The sequence below is a fragment of the Tubulanus polymorphus genome, chromosome 1 (genome assembly GCF_964204645.1).
Source record: "Tubulanus polymorphus chromosome 1, tnTubPoly1.2, whole genome shotgun sequence".
Lineage (NCBI taxonomy): Eukaryota > Metazoa > Nemertea > Palaeonemertea > Tubulaniformes > Tubulanidae > Tubulanus > Tubulanus polymorphus.
Window position 1 is genome coordinate 30,834,948 of NC_134025.1, and position 20,310 is coordinate 30,855,257.

Consider the following 20,310-nt stretch of genomic DNA (forward strand, 5'->3'; position numbering starts at 1 on the left):
GCGGCATCTAGTTGGTTTTCCCCACGGAACTTGCCGAACATTACCGAACAGGGACGAACATGAAGGTCGGGTACCAGTTGCAACCGGTTCAATTGTAATATATTGTGCGATAGTTGATGTTGGTTGTATCTCAGATGGTTCAGTCGGCGGGTAACAGGTAATACTCGTCTTATTTCAAACTATACTACTAATTTATACCGTTTGAACGGAATGTCAGAGATTAGGGGGTTGAGTTGTGGGTAAAAGTGTTGGAAATTGAAATTCATTCCTCTAATCTGCATGCTTTCATTCTCAACTCATTCATAAAGTCTCGGGTTTAAAAACATATAACAGCATGAGACAGTAGTGTGTGCATGATAGGAAATTTCCATAGACTCTACCCGCCCGCCCCATTCAAATAAAACACTTATCAAGATTTTTAGAGCCCAGATCTTTTAATTCTACTAATTAATTAATTAAAAGAAAATCAACCTCTTGATCCGGAACAATTGGAAAATCTTTATCTTAAAATCTGTATTCTGCTAGCGTTCTGCTAGGGAAATGAAAAACAAATTGATAAATGACGACCTGTTCCTTGTTGACCTAGCGAGTACCTTTTACCTGTTGTGATCATTAACCCTGTTTATTTTCTAAAAATAATTTTTAAAATGAAAAGATGAGTACAAGCTTAAAATGTATGTTTAAGTTCAAGTATGTTATTGTCATCAATTAGGCCGAAGAAGATTTTCAATTATTTTTCTGATTTGGGCCCAAATAAGAAGTTTTTGATAAAAACATTATTTTGTAGCTAATATTTAGAATTTTTGTTTCCAGTCCTGCCATTAATGGTGGAATAAGTAATAATATGGCAACTTTAGCCGATCAAGCAGCGAAACTACTGGACTTCAATCAGAAACTAGATATTAATTTACTGGACAGTGTTGTAGTATGTATGTATGCTGGTGCTGGACCACAGGTAAATATGCTGAAACTAATCGAACAGGAGTTCCACTAATTTGACTTAGTTAAAACATCGAAAACATTGAGACTCATTCTAACTGATTAATGTGGTATTGGATCCAGAATATCTACTTTTCGAGATAATGATATAAAAGTCCTACATGAATGACCACCACAGACTCGAGAGTGTTTCATCGATGGTTATTTTTGTTTTTTATTCAGTCTTTATTATTTATGTAGTGGAAGCTTGTTCTATAGTTGTGGTGGCATCACTGGTTCCACAGGTGTTGTTAATATCCTCCATGTTTGGCTTGATTTCATTGCGTTATGTTTTCATTTTTACAGCAACAGCTTGCGCAGAAAGTGCTCACGAATTTAAAGGAGCACCCGGACGCCTGGACTCGAGTTGATACTATTCTAGAATTCTCCACGAACCAACAGACGAAATACTACGCGTTACAAATACTGGAAACCGTCATCAAAACGAGGTGGAAAATTCTACCGAGGGAACAATGTGAAGGTATTTCGATTTCTAAAACTCCGGTAACAGACTCAAGTTTAAATTCAGGGCCCGGTTTCATAGTCATGGCTTAGACTTAAGACCAGTCTAAGACCATGTTAGTTCTATAGCCAATCTAACAACTTAAGGCCAATCTTAAGGCTTAAGCCAATATATGAACTTAAGTCTCAACTGTGCAACTGGTCCGTTCTTTACAGGGTCCCTTCACCTCCTTGATTCCTTAAACTTACCTAAAATGGAAAATGCTTTTAAAGCTGCTTGAAACTCCTTTATATTAAAACTCTTTCAATTTTGGGAAATAGGCAATTAGTAATGTTTGTAGTAGTTTAATAAACTAAGTCTTAAATAAAGTTTGAGATCAGGGCTTAAAAACCAAGTTAATTTAGTGGTAGTGGTTAACAATTTGTGTATGAACCCTTTTCTTGTAATGCAATATAAAATATTTTTATTTCAGGTATTAAAACGTATATTGTTGGTTTGATTATCAAAACATCATCAGACGCTGAGAACCTGGAAAAGCAAAGCACATATCTCGGAAAACTGAACATGATTCTCGTACAAATTCTCAAAAACGAATGGCCCAAAAATTGGCCTTCATTCATTAAGGACATTGTCGGTGCCAGTAAAACTAATGAATCGTTGTGTCAAAATAATATGGTGATTCTAAAGTTATTGAGGTAAGTTTCCATTGAAAAGTGACTATCCCTTGATTCGAGCTAAATGTCAAAAAGTCCTTGGAAACTTGAGAAATTGGCGATTAGAAAAGGTTTAAGGTTTTGTTTTTCAAGATTATGCCTAGTTTAGAGTTTTATTTGTTCTTTTGATTAATCATCATAATTTATTATTTTTACAGTGAAGAAGTGTTTGATTTTTCGAGTGGTCAAATGACACAGATTAAAGCGAAACATTTAAAAGACAGCATGTGTACAGAATTCTCACAGATATTCGATCTCTGTCAATATGTTTTGGTAAGTTTTCGTCATATTCTCATCGGTATTAATGAAATCAGTTGAACATAGTTCAGATTTTTTGTTGTATTTCCAACTGAAATGACCTCGCAGCGTGAAGTCATTATTTGGATAATAATGGTTCCAGTTTCCAACTTAAAGAACTAGTTTCACTGGCTATTGTAGGTATATTAAAGTAATCTTGTTTTCTCTCTGATATTGTTTGCAGGATAATTCACAAAACGCTCCACTAGTTGGCGCTACTCTCGATACTCTGTTGAGATTTCTGAACTGGATTCCTCTTGGTTATATATTTGAGACTAAATTGATCACTACTCTGATTTATAAGGTAAAAACCTCTACTACATCACTCGATTCTAAAGCTTGAATTCTCTTCCAAAGATCTGTTTGAACAAATGGTTTTAAATCTGGTCAAGATTGAACCCAAGTTGGTTATAATTCATTCATGATAACATTGACCCTTCCCCTGAGATTTAAGACTAATGATTGTTTTATGATGTATTTCAGTTCCTGGATGTTCCCATGTTTCGTAATGTAACATTGAAAGCATTGACTGAAATAGGTAACTATAAATCATGATCCACTTCCACATGTCTTAATTAAACTTTCAAGTGGAAACCGTTTCAATCCAATAATTAGGGTCACAAATTGACTTTATTACTTAAAAAAGATATTCCTGGATTTTGAAATTAGATTAAAATATTCAACACTGGTGGAAATGTATGAATGAAGTGGATGTATGTTTAATTTTGCAGCTGGAATTCAAACGACTCAATATGCTTCACAAAATGATGAACAATTCGTTCAACTTTTCAATTTGACGATGCAACAGTTAAAACGGGTACAAATTATCGTTCATTTAAACGATTTATGATTTGATTTTGTTTTCACTGGTTCACTTTGTTACGTCTTGTTACAGATGTTGCCGGTAACGACGAATATAAAAGAAGCTTATCAACAGGGTCGAGATGACGAACAGAATTTCATCCAGAATCTGAGTTTGTTTTTATTCTCGTTTTTGAAAGAACACGGAAAATTAATCGAAAAGAAAGTCGATATGCATAGTTTACTTCTCGATGTAAGTTGGATTTGAGATCTCATTTTGATTCGATATTTCATCTCTTCAGATATTCATATTGCTCAAATAGTGATATATCGATAAATTGTATTCAAATATGGAATTATATGTTGTATTACCACCAACTATTGATTTATCATATTGTCAGATATTGATATATCATATTGGTCGGATATTGATATATCGTATTGTTCGAATATTGATATATCGTATTGCTCGGATATTGATATATGGTATTGCTCGGATATTGATATATCGTATCGGTTGAATTAATTTTACAGTCATTATCGTATCTGATATTGATATCAGAAGTGGAAGAAACTGAAATATTCAAGATCTGTTTAGAATATTGGAATACGCTAGCGTCAGATTTATACAGAGAGAACTGTCCTTTTAACAGTATGATCGGTAAAACATTAACAGATGTTCCATTCAGAAGACAGTTATATATGCCTGTTCTATCTAAGGTGAGCAGTTTTAACTATTAATATGATTCTGCTCCGAAACTCTTACTGAAAATATCTTCCTAATGAATTAATTTTACCCATGAGAAATTTTGATCCGTACTAAAATAAACCTCTTGATTTCTGATTAATTTGAAGATTTCTTTTATATTTCAATATTTCTTGAGAATCATTTAAAAAAAGTTACTCATAACATGGGACAGCCCTGAGTTCTTGAGTCAATAGTTCATATTACTGATACTGACAGCCATATTTGAATGATGGTAAAAATTAGGAATGAATTGAATGTAATTGTTTATAGGTAAGAAGAATAATGATCTCTCGTATGGCGAAACCTGAAGAAGTATTAGTTGTAGAGAATGATCAGGGAGAAGTTGTCCGTGAATTCATGAAGGATACAGACTCCATCACGATGTATAAAAACATGAAAGAAACATTAGGTTCGTTTATAAACACATTCCAGGGTCCCTACAACTCCTTGATTCCTTGAAAACTCTTTCTAAACCAAAAATATTTTTCAAGGTCCTTGAATATCCTTGAATTTTAGCAAAATGTCCAAAAGGCCTTGGAAACTCCTTGAATTTTGAGAAATTGGCAATTTTTAAGTAAACCAGTACCGATTTAGGAAATGTCAACAGTAGTCGAGATATGAAAGTGATGCATACACTCCTCGAAATTTGAAATTTTCTTCTTGAAAAGTCCTTGAATTCTCGAATGACTGATTTGTAGGAACCCTGACATTCAACAAGAGTCTTTCACAGTTATCAGTGAGATTGACACTCGTCAAACTGATGTCTGTGGAAGTGAGTCCTGATAAATTTTTCAGCTGGGATGAAAACTAAGTTGTTAAAATGTTGTTGTTGTTTTGTAGTTTACCTGACTCATTTAGACTACAACGACACTGAGAAAATAATGACAGAAAAATTACATAATCAAGTGAATGGAACCGAATGGTCGTGGAAAAACTTAAACACTGTGAGTACGGTTTGAGTAATCAGACATACAGAGCTGAATATTCTCTACGGGTCTCACAGTAAATTCGAGGGCAGTCCGAGCACAGATTGGTCATCATAACATTAATTGGGGTGGGAAGATTTTATACGTTTTGACGAGATTATCAGAGGCAGTTGCAGTTTGATGTATAGTCGGAATAATCAGTGTGAATTAGAATTTAAAACTTGATTTGATATGAATTAATTTTCACAGTTGTGTTGGGCTATCGGATCAATTAGTGGAGCTATGCTTGAAGAGGATGAAAAACGTTTCCTGGTGATCGTGATTAAGGTACAAATATCAATCTTAGTCCGTCAATAATCAGTGGACGAGATTCCGGTTATGATAATTCTGTGGATTAATTTCAGGATTTATTGGGTTTGTGCGAACAAAAACGTGGAAAAGACAATAAAGCGATTATTGCGTCTAATATAATGTATGTAGTTGGTCAGTATCCGCGATTCCTGAGAGCTCACTGGAAATTCCTGAAAACAGTTGTAAATAAACTATTTGAATTCATGCATGGTAAGCATTTCTACATTTATTATACTGAACACTTTATACAAACTTGATCCTCACTTGCCACGTTCACAGTTGTTCAGTAATTAATGAAATGTTTAATTGTTGTTATCGCTATAGAAACTCACGACGGTGTACAGGACATGGCGTGTGATACGTTCATCAAGATTTCACAGAAATGTCGTCGGCATTTCGTTACGATTCAGGTCGGCGAACCGATGCCTTTTATCGAGGAAATTCTGTCGACGATCAATTCGATAATCTGTGACCTTCAACCGCAGCAGGTAAATAAATATCAAATACCGGTCCAACTCCTGCTACGTGAAACATTAATTCACTGATTTCCTGCCCAGAAGGTGTGAAAAAAAAAAACATATTCTGGGTGGAAATCGCAGAAAAGTCAAGATATTTCTTTTTTTTTTAAAGTCAGGGAATAGCTGGTCAGGGAAATTTGTGAAAGAGCTGCAAATCAGGGAAATCTGTTGAAATTGCTAGATCACATGTAAAATCAAACAGTTTCCGTTAATGTGTTATGTATTTGACTGTGTTAAATGATTGGATTCTGCATATATAAAATATTAACAACTTGTACTAACTTCAGATTTTTGGCTCGGTTTTAATGATGATGATTGTTTCAGGTGCATACGTTTTACGAAGCGGTCGGTTTAATGATCGGAGCACAGAATAACGATCACGAGGCTCAACGACATCTCATTGAGAAATATATGTCATTACCAAATCAAGTGTGGGATGGAATTATATCACAGGCTTCACTGGTTTGTATTATCTCTCATTCTTCTCCTTTACACTCTCCTCATCACTACCGTCTTTCCTCTCTCCTCTCCTTTCTCCCTCTCATCTCTCCCTCCATCCCCATCTCACCTCTCTCCCCTCATTTCTACTGTCTCCCTCTCAGCTCTCTCCCCTCATTTCTACTGTCTCCCTCTCACCTCTCTCCCCTCATTTCTCCCACTATCTCCATCTCACTTCTCTCTCCTCTCATCTCTCCCTCCATCTCCATCTCACTTCTCTCCCTCCATCTCCATCTCACTTCTCTCCCCCATTTCTCCCTCCATCCCCATCTCACCTCTCTCCCCTTATTTCTACTGTCTGCCTCTCACCTCTCATCTCTCATCTCTCCACTTCCTTTTCTCTCCCCTCATCTCCCTCTCACCTCTCTCCTACACTCCTCTACCCTCATCTCTTTCTCCTCTCTCTCCTCTGTTTTTCCCACTCTCTCTTTGTCCCTGTTGTGATTAATAGTGATTTAAGGTTGAACGAGATTGTTGTTTTATTTACAGAATGTTGAAGTGTTAAAAGATCCCGAAGCAGTAAAACAGTTGGCGAATATTCTGAAAACGAACGTTAGAGCTTGTAAAGCACTCGGTCATCCTTACGTTAGTCAGGTCAGTTAGCCACACCGTGTATTGATGTTGAGATCTAGTAAGGCCTGTATATCATTATTCATTAATTTATGAATTGGATTTTTTTTTTGTAGCTCGGTAAAATTTACCTGGATATGTTAAATGTGTATAAAGTGTTGAGTGAAAACATCAGCATCGCGATTGATTCTAACGGTGAAAACGTCACAAAACAACCGTTAATAAGAAGCATGAGAACGGTTAAAAAGGAAACTCTGAAACTGATATCGGGATGGGTCAGCAAATCAAACGAACCAACTGTAGTAAGTATTCTCTCTCCCTCACCCCCTCCCTCTCGCTCTCCGTCTCCCTCTCCGTCTCCCTCTCTCTCGCGTAGAAACTCTGAAACTGATATCGGGATGGGTCAGCAAATCAAACGAACCAACTGTAGTAAGTATTCTCTCTCCCTCACCCCCTCCCTCTCGCTCTCCGTCTCCCTCCGTCTTCCTCTCTCCCTCTCGCTCTCCGTCCCCCTCTCCCCTCTCTCTCTCTCTCTCTCTCCCTCTCTCCCTCCCTCCCTCTCTCTCTCCGTCTCCCTCTCCCTCCCTCCCTCCCTCCCTCCCTCTCTCCCTCTCTCCCTCTCTGAGTCCATGCTTGTAATGATGATAAAGAAAATCTCACACTCAGTTCTGTCCTAAACTGTGCGAATGTTTCAATTCAGGTCGCTGATAACTTTGTGCCACCGTTACTCGATGCTGTGCTGTTGGATTATCGAAAGAACGTTCCCGCTGCTCGGGAACCGGAAGTGCTCAGTACCATGGCGATGATTGTTAATAAATTAGAGGTATAAATATCGTTCTACTGCCCTGAAATTGACTGATATTCAGAGGAGAAATATTCATGGAATTATTTGTGTTCTATTACAGAATGTGATTACTAATGTTATTCCTCAAATCTTTGATGCCGTTTTTGAATGTACTTTAGAAATGATAAACAAGGTAAAAAAAGACGATGATCGATGTATAATTAATTGTGATGACTTTTAATTTCGAGGGTTGTTTTATTGGTTAAATTATATTTTGATTTTCTCGCAGGATTTTGAAGAATATCCAGAACATAGGACGAATTTCTTCATACTTTTACAAGCTGTCAATTCACATTGTTTCGCCGGTGGGTATTGATACTAGTATAACACATTTGATACTGGATCCGGTCCCGCAGTTTTGGCTCTTTACAGTCAGATCCATTGAACTCGACGTTCCAAGTTTGATTTGAGTAGTAGAAAAGCCCCTGAACGCTCAGACGTGGAGAATACATAATACGTTTAAAACCCACTGTTAACAAAATTTAGAAGATTAAAAGCTAATTTTATTTTATGTATCAAAAATTAAAGACACAACATTTCAGACCCTAGAGACCATTTGCCAGTTGTAATTAAAATGACTAAAGCTGGAGGTTGATTTTCAATGTTAGTGGAAGTGTCTTGTGCGGTGATCGTTCAATTCTGATTTGATATTGAATTGTATTTTGTAGCGTTTTTAATGATCCCGGCCGAACAGTTTAAATTAGTGCTCGATTCGATTATTTGGGCGTTTAAACACACGATGAGAAACGTCGCTGATACCGGTCTCGATATTCTATACGAGTTACTACAGAATGTCGCGCAGGACGATAACATGGCTCAAAGTTTCTACCAGACGTATTTCACCGATATTTTACAGCATATATTCTCAGTAGTAACGGATAGTTCACATACAGCAGGTAATCATACAGATCATGAGGAATTCCGGAATAACATTTCCCTGCAGAGAAAATCAGGGAATTCGAATTTTTGGTGTCTCGTTGTTCTTGCTGATGATGAGTGACACGAGGAACCTCTTGATAAGAATCAACCCTCACTGAGAATATCTTATAATTTAATCAGGGAATTCGAATTTTTGGTGTCTCGTTGTTCTTGCTGGTGATGAGTGTCACTAGGAACCTCTTAGATAAGAAACAGCCCTCACTGAGAATATCTTATAATTTAATCAGGGAATTCGAATTTTTGGTGTCTCGTTGTTCTTGCTGGTGATGAGTGTCACTAGGAACCTCTTAGATAAGAAACAGCCCTCACTGTGAATATCTTATAATTTAATCAGGGAATTCGAATTTTTGGTGTCTCGTTGTTCTTGCTGGTGATGAGTGTCACTAGGAACCTCTTAGATAAGAAACAGCCCTCACTGAGAATATCTTATAATTTAATCAGGGAATTCGAATTTTTGGTGTCTCGTTGTTCTTGCTGGTGACGAGTGTCACTAGGAACCTCTTAGATAAGAATCAACCCTCACTGAGAATATCTTATAATTTAATCAGGGAATTTGGATTTTTGGAGTCTTGTTGTTCTTGCTGGTGATCAGTGACACGAGGAACCTCCTAGATAAGAAACAGCCCTCACTGAGAATATCTTATAATTTAATCTTTAATAAGGGAATTTGGATTTTTGGTGTCTTGTTGTTCTTGGTGGTGATGAGTGTCACTAGGAACCTCTTAGATAAGAAACAGCCCTCACTGAGAATATCTTATTAATCAATCGGGTGTTGAATATAAAGTATATATAATTTATTTCAGGTTTGACGATGCACGCCACAATTCTTGCGTATATGTTCAATTTATTAGAAGAGAATAAAGTAACGATTGCATTTTCTGCGACGCCGACTACAGTTAATAATATACAATATATACAGGACTTCCTAGTCAACTTATTGAAAGCAGCTTTCCCTCATCTTAATGAGTAAGTTTTATACGGTTATCTCTTCAGTTAAAACGGTTATCTCTTCAGTTAAAACAGTTATCTCTGAGTTAAACAGTTATCTCTGAGTTAAACAGTTATCTCTGAGTTAAACAGTTATCTCCGAGTTAAACAGTTATCTACGAGATGAATAGTTATCTCCGAGTTAAACAGTTATCTCCGAGTTGAACAGTTATCTCCGAGTTAAACAGTTATCTCCGAGTTAAACAGTTATCTCCGAGTTGAATAGTTATCTCCGAGTTAAACAGTTATCTCCGAGTTAAACAGTTATCTCCGAGTTGAATAGTTATCTCCGAGTTAAACAGTTATCTCCGAGTTGAACAGTTATCTCCGAGTTAAACAGTTATCTCTGAGTTAAACAGTTATCTCCGAGTTAAATAGTTATCTCCGAGTTAAACAGTTATCTCCGAGTTGAACAGTTATCTCCGAGGTAAACAGTTATCTCGGAGTTAAACAGTTATCTATGAGTTGAACAGAATTGCGTACAACAATGAATTGTTTATTTTCAGCGCACAGATCAAGTCGTTTATTGAAGGATTATTCGGTTTTAATCAATCAATTCCAGCGTTCAAAGAACATTTACGTGATTTCTTAGTGCAGATTCGGGTAAGTCTCAACTGTTCAACACCGTGTTACTACTAGTGACACCTGGCGCTTTGGTGCTGACTGGTGCTGCCATCTTTCAATAAAGATCACTAATCACCAATTTATCAAAATAAAACATGCAGACTGATTTTCTGGGAAATTAAACATTTGATTGAATTTGTTTTTTCTAGGAATTTGCTGGTGAAGATAATTCTGATTTATATTTGGAAGAGAAAGAGTTAACAATACGTCAAGCTCAGGAGGAGAAGAGGAAAGTTCAGATGTCGGTTCCCGGAATCCTCGGACCTCACGAGTTACCCGAGGAAATGCAAGATTAGAAACAACATTCATTGTAAATAAAATATCCTTTCATTCATACTAATCATTATCAGAAAAAAAACAAACAAACATCAAGCGATACAGTTTGAATCAACAATCGGTGTCGTTTGTTTTGTGTGTCTCGGTTAATTAGTGATCACTGTTAATTACAAACTAATAATTAATTGATATCTCGTTACTGGTAGGCATGTGTTTATATACCATACATTATTAACCATTTCAGTTGTTGAAACGAAAAATTTCCCATTCAAAAACTAATATTTAAATGAATATAATTTTACGATTTTATTCATAATAGTTTGCTGTGTAAAACAATGTTTATCAGTGGTACTGTGTTCGTTTGTGAGACCACTCAATCCGGTCAGGGCTCGGGTGAATTGGTTCAGTGGGTCGGTCATGATGACCTTACCGATCCAACCATGTGACTCGAGTCAGTTTGAATACGGCGTCATCCTCGTCTGATAAAGCTGATTCTGGGCCAAATCTGCCCTTTTCAAATTAAGTGCCTATTCAAATTTTCTGGTCCACCTCTTTCAAAGATTTGCCCTTGAGTTGAGTTGACCATACGAACATGGCTGATATGTTTACATGACAATTGTGTGCATTTTGCGTTCATGAATTCTTCATATGGATTTTTGCATTTATCAAGTGTCATAAGAGGCTTCGTGTGATTATTGAATTTGAAGCCTCTCGTTTAAACTGGTTTGTATATCGTCGCGCTACAACTGCATTATATATGTATTGCCACAACAATTTAAGAATTATTGTAGGTGGCGTAATAGTCAGCTAGTAATTAGTTTAGTTTGGTCACAATTTGAGTACCATTAGGCCACTCAGTTCTCAGAGTTAGACTTATAACTATAACTATAGAACTCGATCCAGTGGACTGGGTCAAAAACTTCATTAAGTAGAGTCTATTTTGATTGTTAATTTTAGTTCAATCCGAAGCCAAATTTATTATTCACGCTCAGAGTTCCGATTGATTTTATCGCCCCCTACTGGCAAACCCTCGTTATTAATTACTGACACATTTTATGATTTCTGCTAGGATTTCTTTTTTTTTAGCAAAGAAAGAGAAAATGAATCTTTGCGACATTTGTTTTTGTATTATGTAAATATTTCCATGTAAAGATGATACATGTGTATGATATTTCTATTGTGGCATTTTATATATTTTTTGACGACAGGAAATGAAGTTTAAACAAGCGAGTGTTTAATTGATTCAATACTAATGAAATATAAGGATAATAATGAAAAAAATGGCAAATTAAAAAATGGTTGAAACGTTATTGATCCCTTTAAAGTAGAGAGAATTGATAACATTGTGTGATTCAGTTTGATAATTAGTGTGGATCTGATGATTAGTCAATTGCACTTAGCCTTTCTCTGTAAACCTCTTCAAGCCGTAGGTGAAGTTTGTTTAGAGTAAACCAGTTCTTCAGTAAACCTAGGTATGTCCGATGTCTGAGGTCAGTCAAAAGTCCATCCGAGTTAGACTGTAAGGTTTTACTGTTGTTCCTTGATTTTCAATTCTGTAAAATACTTCAGTTTTCTGTATTATTGCAGTTGGTACAGTGTTTTAAGGGATCTAAAATTGAGGTCAACTTGATTTTGAAATATCACCTCTATTTTGATATTCAGTCGACAAGAGAAGAAGAGAATGTTTTTATTTTTAGGTTTTGGCTGCAATCATCAGTTCAACCTAAAACAAGTTGTATATTCATTAATTATCAGTAATCTATCTCTAATTACTTCATTCAGCCTCCCCTCCCCATCAGCCCCCTCCCTCTCCCTCTGTGTCTGATGATAAATAATAGTCTGTTTAGTTCGTTTGAAATATCTGTTTCTTCTTGTCCTTGAACCAGGTTCAAGATATCACTAATCTGCAACCTGTGTTCTAGGAGGTTGCCATTTAAAAGTGGACCTTGTTTTTCTTAGTAAAATTGAATAAATAAACACATTTTCAACGATAAATTGTAAAGTTTTATGCTCTGTTTTGAAGTCGTTTGTTGGGATTTCCTTTTCTTTTGCACTGATTTACTGACACTATGACTGAGGATATGAACGTTGGCTTGGAGGAGGCTACATGACAGAGTGCGGACCACCGCCGTCTGTTGGCTTTAAGACTCTCAGATGCTGCCCCAATGTGTAGACATTTTTACACCGAATGAACCAACTTAATTCTTGCTGTGCACTGAGGAAAATTGGATGTTACAAGGAAATATATTATCCTTTCAGTCCCAGGGTTCATAGTGGGCCTTGAAAGTCATAGAATGGCCTCTAAAATCCTTGAATCATGGTCATGGTCCTTGAACGGCATCTGCCTTTACACAACAAAACATATTGCAGCTTTTGGTCGGTCGCATATAATCATCTATTGTATAGGCCTACATTATACCAGATCTGTTTATTGTATTATTTGGTCTAGATCACTAGTCTGTTAAGTATGACAGTCAGTGGAGAACAGGGTTGTTATAAGCGGTCATTATGGACTTTCAGTTTAATAGCGAAGTCCATTTTGCTATCGCATATGAAACTTTCTTCCTTTGGTACAAAATGACTGTTTTTTCGGGTGCATATAGTCTTCGTTTTTACTAGTGCTTTGTTTTAGTAACTCTTGTTGCTATATTAAACGAATGACAAATTGCAAAATCAATCATATTTATTCTCATACAACAATTATACAAAATGCCAGGAGTGCTCGAGGAATTATAATGTAAGTTCCTCAAACACGTGGACTTTCAAAAAACAACTAGTCCAACCACCAAAGGCGTATAAACTATAAACAAGACGCCCATATATATGGTCCAACATAGACTCTAAAACAAAAAAGTCTATGGCCCAACCATGGACTCAATTGTCCATAGCCCCCGCACTAAAACCAGAGATAAACCTGGCCAAATACTCTGGAAAGCGTAGGATTAAGTAATCAATCTGATTTACATTTTTTACATCATTTTATTTTCACATATCAAATTATTAACTTTTAACTAATTATTTTCTCAGATTAGTTATCTCAGAAATAGTTATCTTATTTCTTCTAAAACCACATAAGTTACAATTAGGCATTTCAAAAAAGTCTCCAACATCTAACAAATTAAAACTGGAGATAAAACCACAAATTCAGTCTGGAAAGCTTAAGATTAACTAAACAGTCTTTGATTTAATTTTCATTAACAATATTTTACAAGATAACTAGTTTTGCCGCCTTTGCCTTGTCTTTAAGAGGTTGACAGACATTATCAAATTGGTTTTTTTCTCAAATGTTACATTTAATGCAATGTAATTGGAGGTATTCTCTTCTATGCATTCAACAAGATAAATCAAGTATATTAATATTGTTCAACTGTCAATTTAAATACAGCTAGGACAATTACTAATAATTACTTTGTCAATTCTTATCTTTAAAATGCAATTAAGTTAGATTCAATAACTTTTTGAGGTGCTTCTTGTGCAGATATTTCAGGACCCATATAGACATTGTTTAAGAGTCCATATATAGCTGGCACAATCTACTAATTAACACTGTTCATATATCTGTTCATAATTATATCATAATAAACTTTAGAGATGTTTTCTACTCATAGATGGCGACATCTCTACCCAGTGAATGGTATTCTAATTCATTTCAGTAATTCTAAAAATTGCCCCTAATATATAACTGAAGCGTGTGCTGCCAGCATTGAGCACACTCGTCCTGTAAACAACATAAGAAACCGTCAAACCGTTTAAGAAACCGTCAATCATTCCCACACCTTGACAAATCCAGAATTCTGTAAAGCCTTAAAGATTCAATAAATCCTTCGCACAAGAGCCACAAATACAAAACCTGTAATCTTTTGATATCAACCAATATTAAATTATACAGTTGTCTTATCAACCCCTATGGTTTGGAGTTGAGCACTTTTACCTTATTCGAAGATGCTGAATTAATCTTCATCGTAGATACCTAATCAATCAATTAATGTCCTCTATAATTTAAATTGTCTCGGACAATATTTTATATGGGGCTTGAAATTTCTACATGAGAATAATTTCAGACCCGGTAAAAGTTTGGATTGATCACTATTTCAAACTGCTAATTTCGCATCAGAGCTTTTGATATCTAGTTTGACGAATCCAGAATTTCCCAAAACCTAACTGATTCAACAGATCCCACACACACACATGTGGCCCAGTTCGACGCAGACGACATTGCACGATACAGTTGTCTCGTCCACTGCGCTATTTTCTGAATAATTTTTCACTTATATTCATTATATTGAATTGATTTTAATTAAATTCTAGGTATCTAAGCGAACCATTAATTAGTAATCATACTAGCTATATTTTAATTGTCAGTTGAAAAATATCTATATGGAGCCTGAAAATCTACATGAGTAGAATTTCAGATGTGGTGAATTTGTCACTATTTGAATTCATCAGAAATTAAGATAAAAGCACATTTTTAGTGGTAAATTAGAAATTCCCTCAAAGCCGAATTGCTATATAATCTTTATTTCCCTTTAGTACACTGTGTATAAGGACCGAAAGACCTTGTTATGACCGGACCTCCCTGGTGCGGTGCAAGACATGATGCTAGAAAATAGTTTGAAGGAGAGGGGTTAGTAAAAGAGAGCTATTAGGAAGAGGAATAAGACCTAAGTTTAGGATATCCTGTCAGAATAAGGCTTTCAATCTGACATACACAGTGAAATTGAAATATTCCCCTTCCAAATTCAGGAATGTATTTGTGCATGTACAGATTTGTTTTATCTCCCTTCGATCGGAAGTAAATCTGCATGAAATGATTTTGGCAATAAGTATCAAAACTAAAACAGCTGTATGAAGACACAATAGGTTCACTAGATACAGATAAATAAATGTGCTCAGATACACATGTATCAACTACATTTTAAATGTCCATGGACCTGAATTAAAAATGATTTTACATAATATATTGAATTTACCTAGATATCTAAGTAATACGTTAATGAGTAATTCATCTTAGATTCTAATTGTCAGTTAAACAATATCTATTACGCGTCACTTGACACACAGTATGGTTTTAGATATTATTTGAATCAGTAAGGTTTTGGTAAATTTTGGCAATATTAAAGAGCATGACCAGTTGCCCTAAGCACGGCAGTTGGAGATGTAAATACTGATCAGTTGATGAGACTGATTCAGATGTGCTCATACATATATCAGCTATATTGACATTTTCAGTTTAACGACATTTATATTATGGACCTGTATTATGTATAAATAGTTTTTGATCATAGAAATATTGAATTCATCTACGATTCGTTTCAAATTTTTCAAATTGGTTACCTTCGAATATATCAATGCCATCAAATTTGTACATCTTCAATTCAGCAAATAGTTAATATTTGTGCATCAACACTGGTCTAATGTTATGTTCTATGTTTCCTAACTATGTGATATCTACACGGACAAATAGCCATAGTTGACTATGTTTAACTATGGTAAGTTGGAAGATTAAACTCATAATTCATGTTGAAACTACCGGGTATATCTCAGTTTAGGAGTTAACTCAACAGACCTACGAGTCCAAACTAGGGACTCAACACGACCATTTACCCCTAGTGACAAACCTAACTTGTCTTATCTATCGACCAAGGATTGAAGACCAAAATCGTGCATTAATGGAGCTTAGCTTTTATTAGACTCTCACATTGCATAAACATTATCAAATAGTTTCCTCGAAAACACTATATCATCCATCAGACTGGTTTGAAAAAGGTGATAAGCAAAAATATCAATACTTTACTACAGAAATCCGCTATTGTCTTCGCCGCTCCTGGATCTCAGTGTTTATAACATGCACTATTATCTATGCTGCTCCTAATAAGATACACTATTGTCTTTGCTGCTTTTAAAACAGCGTTTATCCTGAATCAGTGTTTATGAGATTCCATTAGCTTTGTCGCTTGAATCAGTGTTTATAAGATTCACTATTGTCTCTGCTGCTCCTGATATTTAATGTTTTATAGAAATCAACCACCGATTGTAGAAGAATCCATCATCGAGTGATTAATCCGTTGCTGGTTCCTCAACTTTTCATCTGGGCTTCTGCAGTTTTCATCAGCAAATGGGTCGATCAGTATTCATCTACTTGTGAGTGTCTTCTTCAGGCCAATTTTTCTGAGATGTAGTTTGGCTGAAATAAAGTGAAGAAAGCAAAACATTATAGACAGATTTATCATAATTTACGTGTCATTTCAAATTACAAGCCACCCTGTTTTTCACAAAGTAAAATTCATTGACGTCAATTGCTGATATAAACCCTAATAATTAATTGCAGTAGTAGGACTAGTTCATCACTGTTTAAGACTAGTGAAGATAAAAGTTCAGTCATGTGGACCGGTAAATAGATTTTGATGATAGCCACTTATGAAATGATATTCATATGAGGACTGAAATTTCTATACACAGATAATTTCATGTACCGGGTATATCAACTTACCTTAAAGATTGCTGCGTTCAGTTCTGGTCTTTTCTGAGCACCGTTCCAGTTAGTAGATTTTGGACGAGTAGTTAATCTCAAGCTGGGCTTTTTCTTATAGTTGAAATTCAGCTGCAATGATTAAAAGAAGATATCCTGTAATGCCAAAATATTTCATTTAGAATTTATCGAAATATTTCCACATATATCAAGTTACCTTTTATGTTTGGGTCATTATCGGCGATTATCTTATTAGTTTGTTAGTTAGTTGGCCTCAACTGTGCCCTGTTCCAGTTGGTCGATTTTGGATGAGTAGTTGATCTCAAACTGGGTTTTTCTCATAGTTGAAATTTAGCTGCAATGATTAAAAGAAGATATCCTGTAATGACAAAATATTTCATTTCGAATTTATCGAAATAATTTCATGTATATCAAGTTACCTTTTATGATTGCTTGGGTCATTATCGGCGTGGATCATCTTAAGTTTGTTTGTTGTTAAGTTGGATTCTTGTTGGCCTCATTGTGCCCTGTTCCAGTTGGTCGATTTTGGACGAGTAGTCGATCTCAAGCTGGGTTTTTTTCTTATAGATGAAATTCTAGCTGCAATGATTAAAAGAAGATATCCTGTAATGACAAAATATTTCATTTAGAATTTATCATAATAATTTCCATAAATAATATACCTAGAATAGCCTACTTGGTTATATTCGTAACACCGAACAAATTATAAGCAAACATATGATACCTAGTCGAATGAAATGCTCGCCATTTGGTTTTGGGTTCCACATCGGGTTTTCCCAATGGGCTTTCCCAATTACATCAGAAGTTCCCGGAATTTCCGGTATATCCAACAAACAGCCAATCACATTCAATGTAGCTCAGGTAATGAGGTCAACTCAGATAAATAGAAGCAAGAAAATTTAGGGGGTTTATAAAGTGAGGACCCGTAGGTTGAAAAGTACATCGAGATGAGTCGCACAAAAAATGGCAACACTTCCAGGAAGGATTGAACTTTTATATATTTCAATTCCAAGTATGCAAATTCTCATGTATGAAAATGTGCCATTACTTCGTGCTAAAAAGCAGGGTTTTTACGTGTTTTTCAAGAATTAGTCCCCTAAAAATAACTTGATCACTATGAAATTTTTGTGGGCTCGAGAACTAATCATAAGCCAAACCATGACACCAAAAATCAACACTATTGGTTCAACAGCCAATGTTTGTGCCTTGTTGACACACCGGTACTCTATTCATTTTCAATGAGAACTGCTTCTCCAGGCCATTTGCATAGGCAAACCTACGGTTCGCCAAAAATCAACTTAAATTTCAAGTTTGCTGGGTTCAGTATCGGTTAAAATGTTCTAAGTTTGTATCAAATATCAAATTACCTTTTATGATGGCTGGGTTCATTATCGGAGGATCTCCTAAGTTGGTTGGTTGAGTTTCATCCAAATTGGCCCCTTCTGTGCACTGTTGTCTAATCGGCAGATCTTAGTTGGTGAGCTCTTGTTTGACTTTTTGAGTTGGTGTCCCTTACGATCGTAACACACCTGCCATGAGCGAAACAGGTAGGAATCGAAGTACAGATATAGTTGTGTGATCGTCGGTCGATTTTACATCATTTTTTTCGATAATTTTACAATATTTGGTCTTTTTTTCATGTAGTCCGAAAGTTTACAAGGTTGAAGTTAATTTTGTCTAATTTATTTTTTTGAAATCGAAGTACAGATATAGTTGTGTGATCGTCGGTCGATTTTACACCATTTTTTTCGGAATCGAAGTACTTCTTTGTCTTCATGGGTTTCGTCGAAGCTGAAATTGAGTAAAAGAAAAACATTTTGTAGTCACACATTTCTTCATCATTAATCCTAATTTACATGGGTATCAACTTAACTTTCAAGATTGCCGAGTTCAGTATTTTTTCGGCATCTTCTGTAGTCACCTTCTAGCATCTTCTTCTTCAACTTCTTGGGAGTCCTGAAATGAAAAAAAAGAGAAGAGCGATGAAAACCTGGTACGGAACAAAACTAATGTTCGAAAGCTTTACAGCTCTCCATCGCCGGTTACATGCCGAGAACACCAGACAATGAGCCAGCCAGGAATATACTGCCCTCTACACGCCCTCACACAGAACGCGAAAACCAGAATGTCAACTCCTCACATTCCCCATCTAACCACAGGGTGTACTGGGCGACGTCAGTAACTGACACACCTGTAAAATTGCACGAAACACAAATAGCGCAGTACAACCAGCTTGACCGGGTTGAGATTCAGGATCTCAACTAGCACCCAAAAGCGTGACAAGAGACTTCATCCACTGACCGAGGTTGTCACAAGGACACAATGAAACTAGCACTCACAAGCCGACGAGAGACTTCATCCACTGACCGGGGTTGTCACAAGGACACAATGAAAACTAGCACTCAAACTAGAAATCAAAGAGCGTGACAGTAGAATCATCCCTCAGCCGACTCAGAATACCAGAAACAAAGAGCGTGACAGTAGAATCATCCCTCATCCGGGCGGTCACAAGGACACAATGAATGCTAGTAGCGTGACAATCCAGTCTAACCGCTCCATTTGTATCCCGCGCAATCCCACAGATATGCCCGTCATTGACATCACTCAGCACACTTTGTAGATAGGTGGGGGCAGTGAGGCCTCGTCATCCTGGTTTTCGTGTTCCGTATGAGGGCGTGTAGAGGGCAGAATTTCCTGACCGACTCTTTGTCTGACATCCTCAACACGTGACCGGCGAAGGAGAGCTGACGCTTTCGGACATTAGTTTTGTTCCAGCAAACGTTGAAATTCGACAGAGAAATCGGCCCTGAAAAATAAAACGGATTAGAACCTGAAAAATAGAACGGATTAATAAACACGGAACAGTACAGGACAGCACGGAGACGAACAGTAACACATAAAACATAAAGACGTCGTTCCTCAGGAAGCAGGAACAAGAGCAGGAGCGGGAGCGCAGCGAAAATCGCCAGGAGGAGAATCCACGGTAGCATGTTCACAGTGTGAGTGTGCAGAGGTGAATGGCCTATGCTTGTGTACACAGTGGTCAGCCGGTGATGTATTCAATAGCGCGTGTCAGAATAACATCAACAACTCTGAAAAACCGCCATTGTGTCTCTATTGTTGAATTGAATTTCAATTGAGAGCTTATAGAAGGTTCCACTGCCGCGTTGAATACGCGCCAGTAGCCAGCTATACAATATCGTGGAACTTCAATAAGGCCATAAAATAAATTAGGCCTACTTGATTCCCAACTGCTGTCCTCCGAAATTAGCCGCCGCCGCCTGGTA

General features: G+C 36.5%; 1 protein-coding gene and 1 long non-coding RNA gene across 2 annotated transcripts; one reads left to right on the forward strand and one right to left on the reverse strand.

Moving 5' to 3' along the window:
* The first annotated feature begins 91 nt into the window (after positions 1-91).
* Positions 92-12,521, forward strand: LOC141905515 (exportin-1-like). The gene is made up of 25 exons (XM_074794395.1): positions 92-157; positions 814-955; positions 1,285-1,459; positions 1,914-2,136; positions 2,313-2,427; positions 2,636-2,755; positions 2,935-2,989; positions 3,183-3,268; positions 3,347-3,505; positions 3,787-3,972; positions 4,271-4,409; positions 4,841-4,944; positions 5,176-5,253; positions 5,331-5,487; positions 5,602-5,765; positions 6,120-6,257; positions 6,783-6,887; positions 6,980-7,165; positions 7,564-7,686; positions 7,769-7,840; positions 7,937-8,012; positions 8,376-8,603; positions 9,450-9,612; positions 10,140-10,236; positions 10,407-12,521. The coding sequence occupies exons 1-25, from the start codon at positions 117-119 to the stop codon at positions 10,551-10,553; spliced, it is 3,279 nt and encodes a 1,092-aa protein (XP_074650496.1). The 5' UTR covers positions 92-116; the 3' UTR covers positions 10,554-12,521.
* A 677-nt stretch (positions 12,522-13,198) lies between these two features.
* LOC141914744 (uncharacterized) lies at positions 13,199-19,661 on the reverse strand. The gene is made up of 5 exons (XR_012620889.1): positions 18,391-19,661; positions 17,443-17,602; positions 17,220-17,357; positions 17,024-17,134; positions 13,199-16,717 (listed from the first exon to the last, which is right to left on the reverse strand). It is a non-coding gene; the product is annotated as an uncharacterized LOC141914744 (long non-coding RNA).
* Positions 19,662-20,310: the final 649 nt, after the last annotated feature.

Coding starts and splice junctions, on each gene's coding strand:
- LOC141905515 (XM_074794395.1), top strand. CDS start 117: ATGTTGGTTGTATCTCAGATGGTTCAGTCGGCGGGTAACAG. Junction 3,973..4,270: donor ATATGCCTGTTCTATCTAAG/GTGAGCAGTTTT, acceptor AATTGTTTATAG/GTAAGAAGAATAATGATCTC. Junction 4,410..4,840: donor AAACATGAAAGAAACATTAG/GTTCGTTTATAA, acceptor GTTGTTTTGTAG/TTTACCTGACTCATTTAGAC.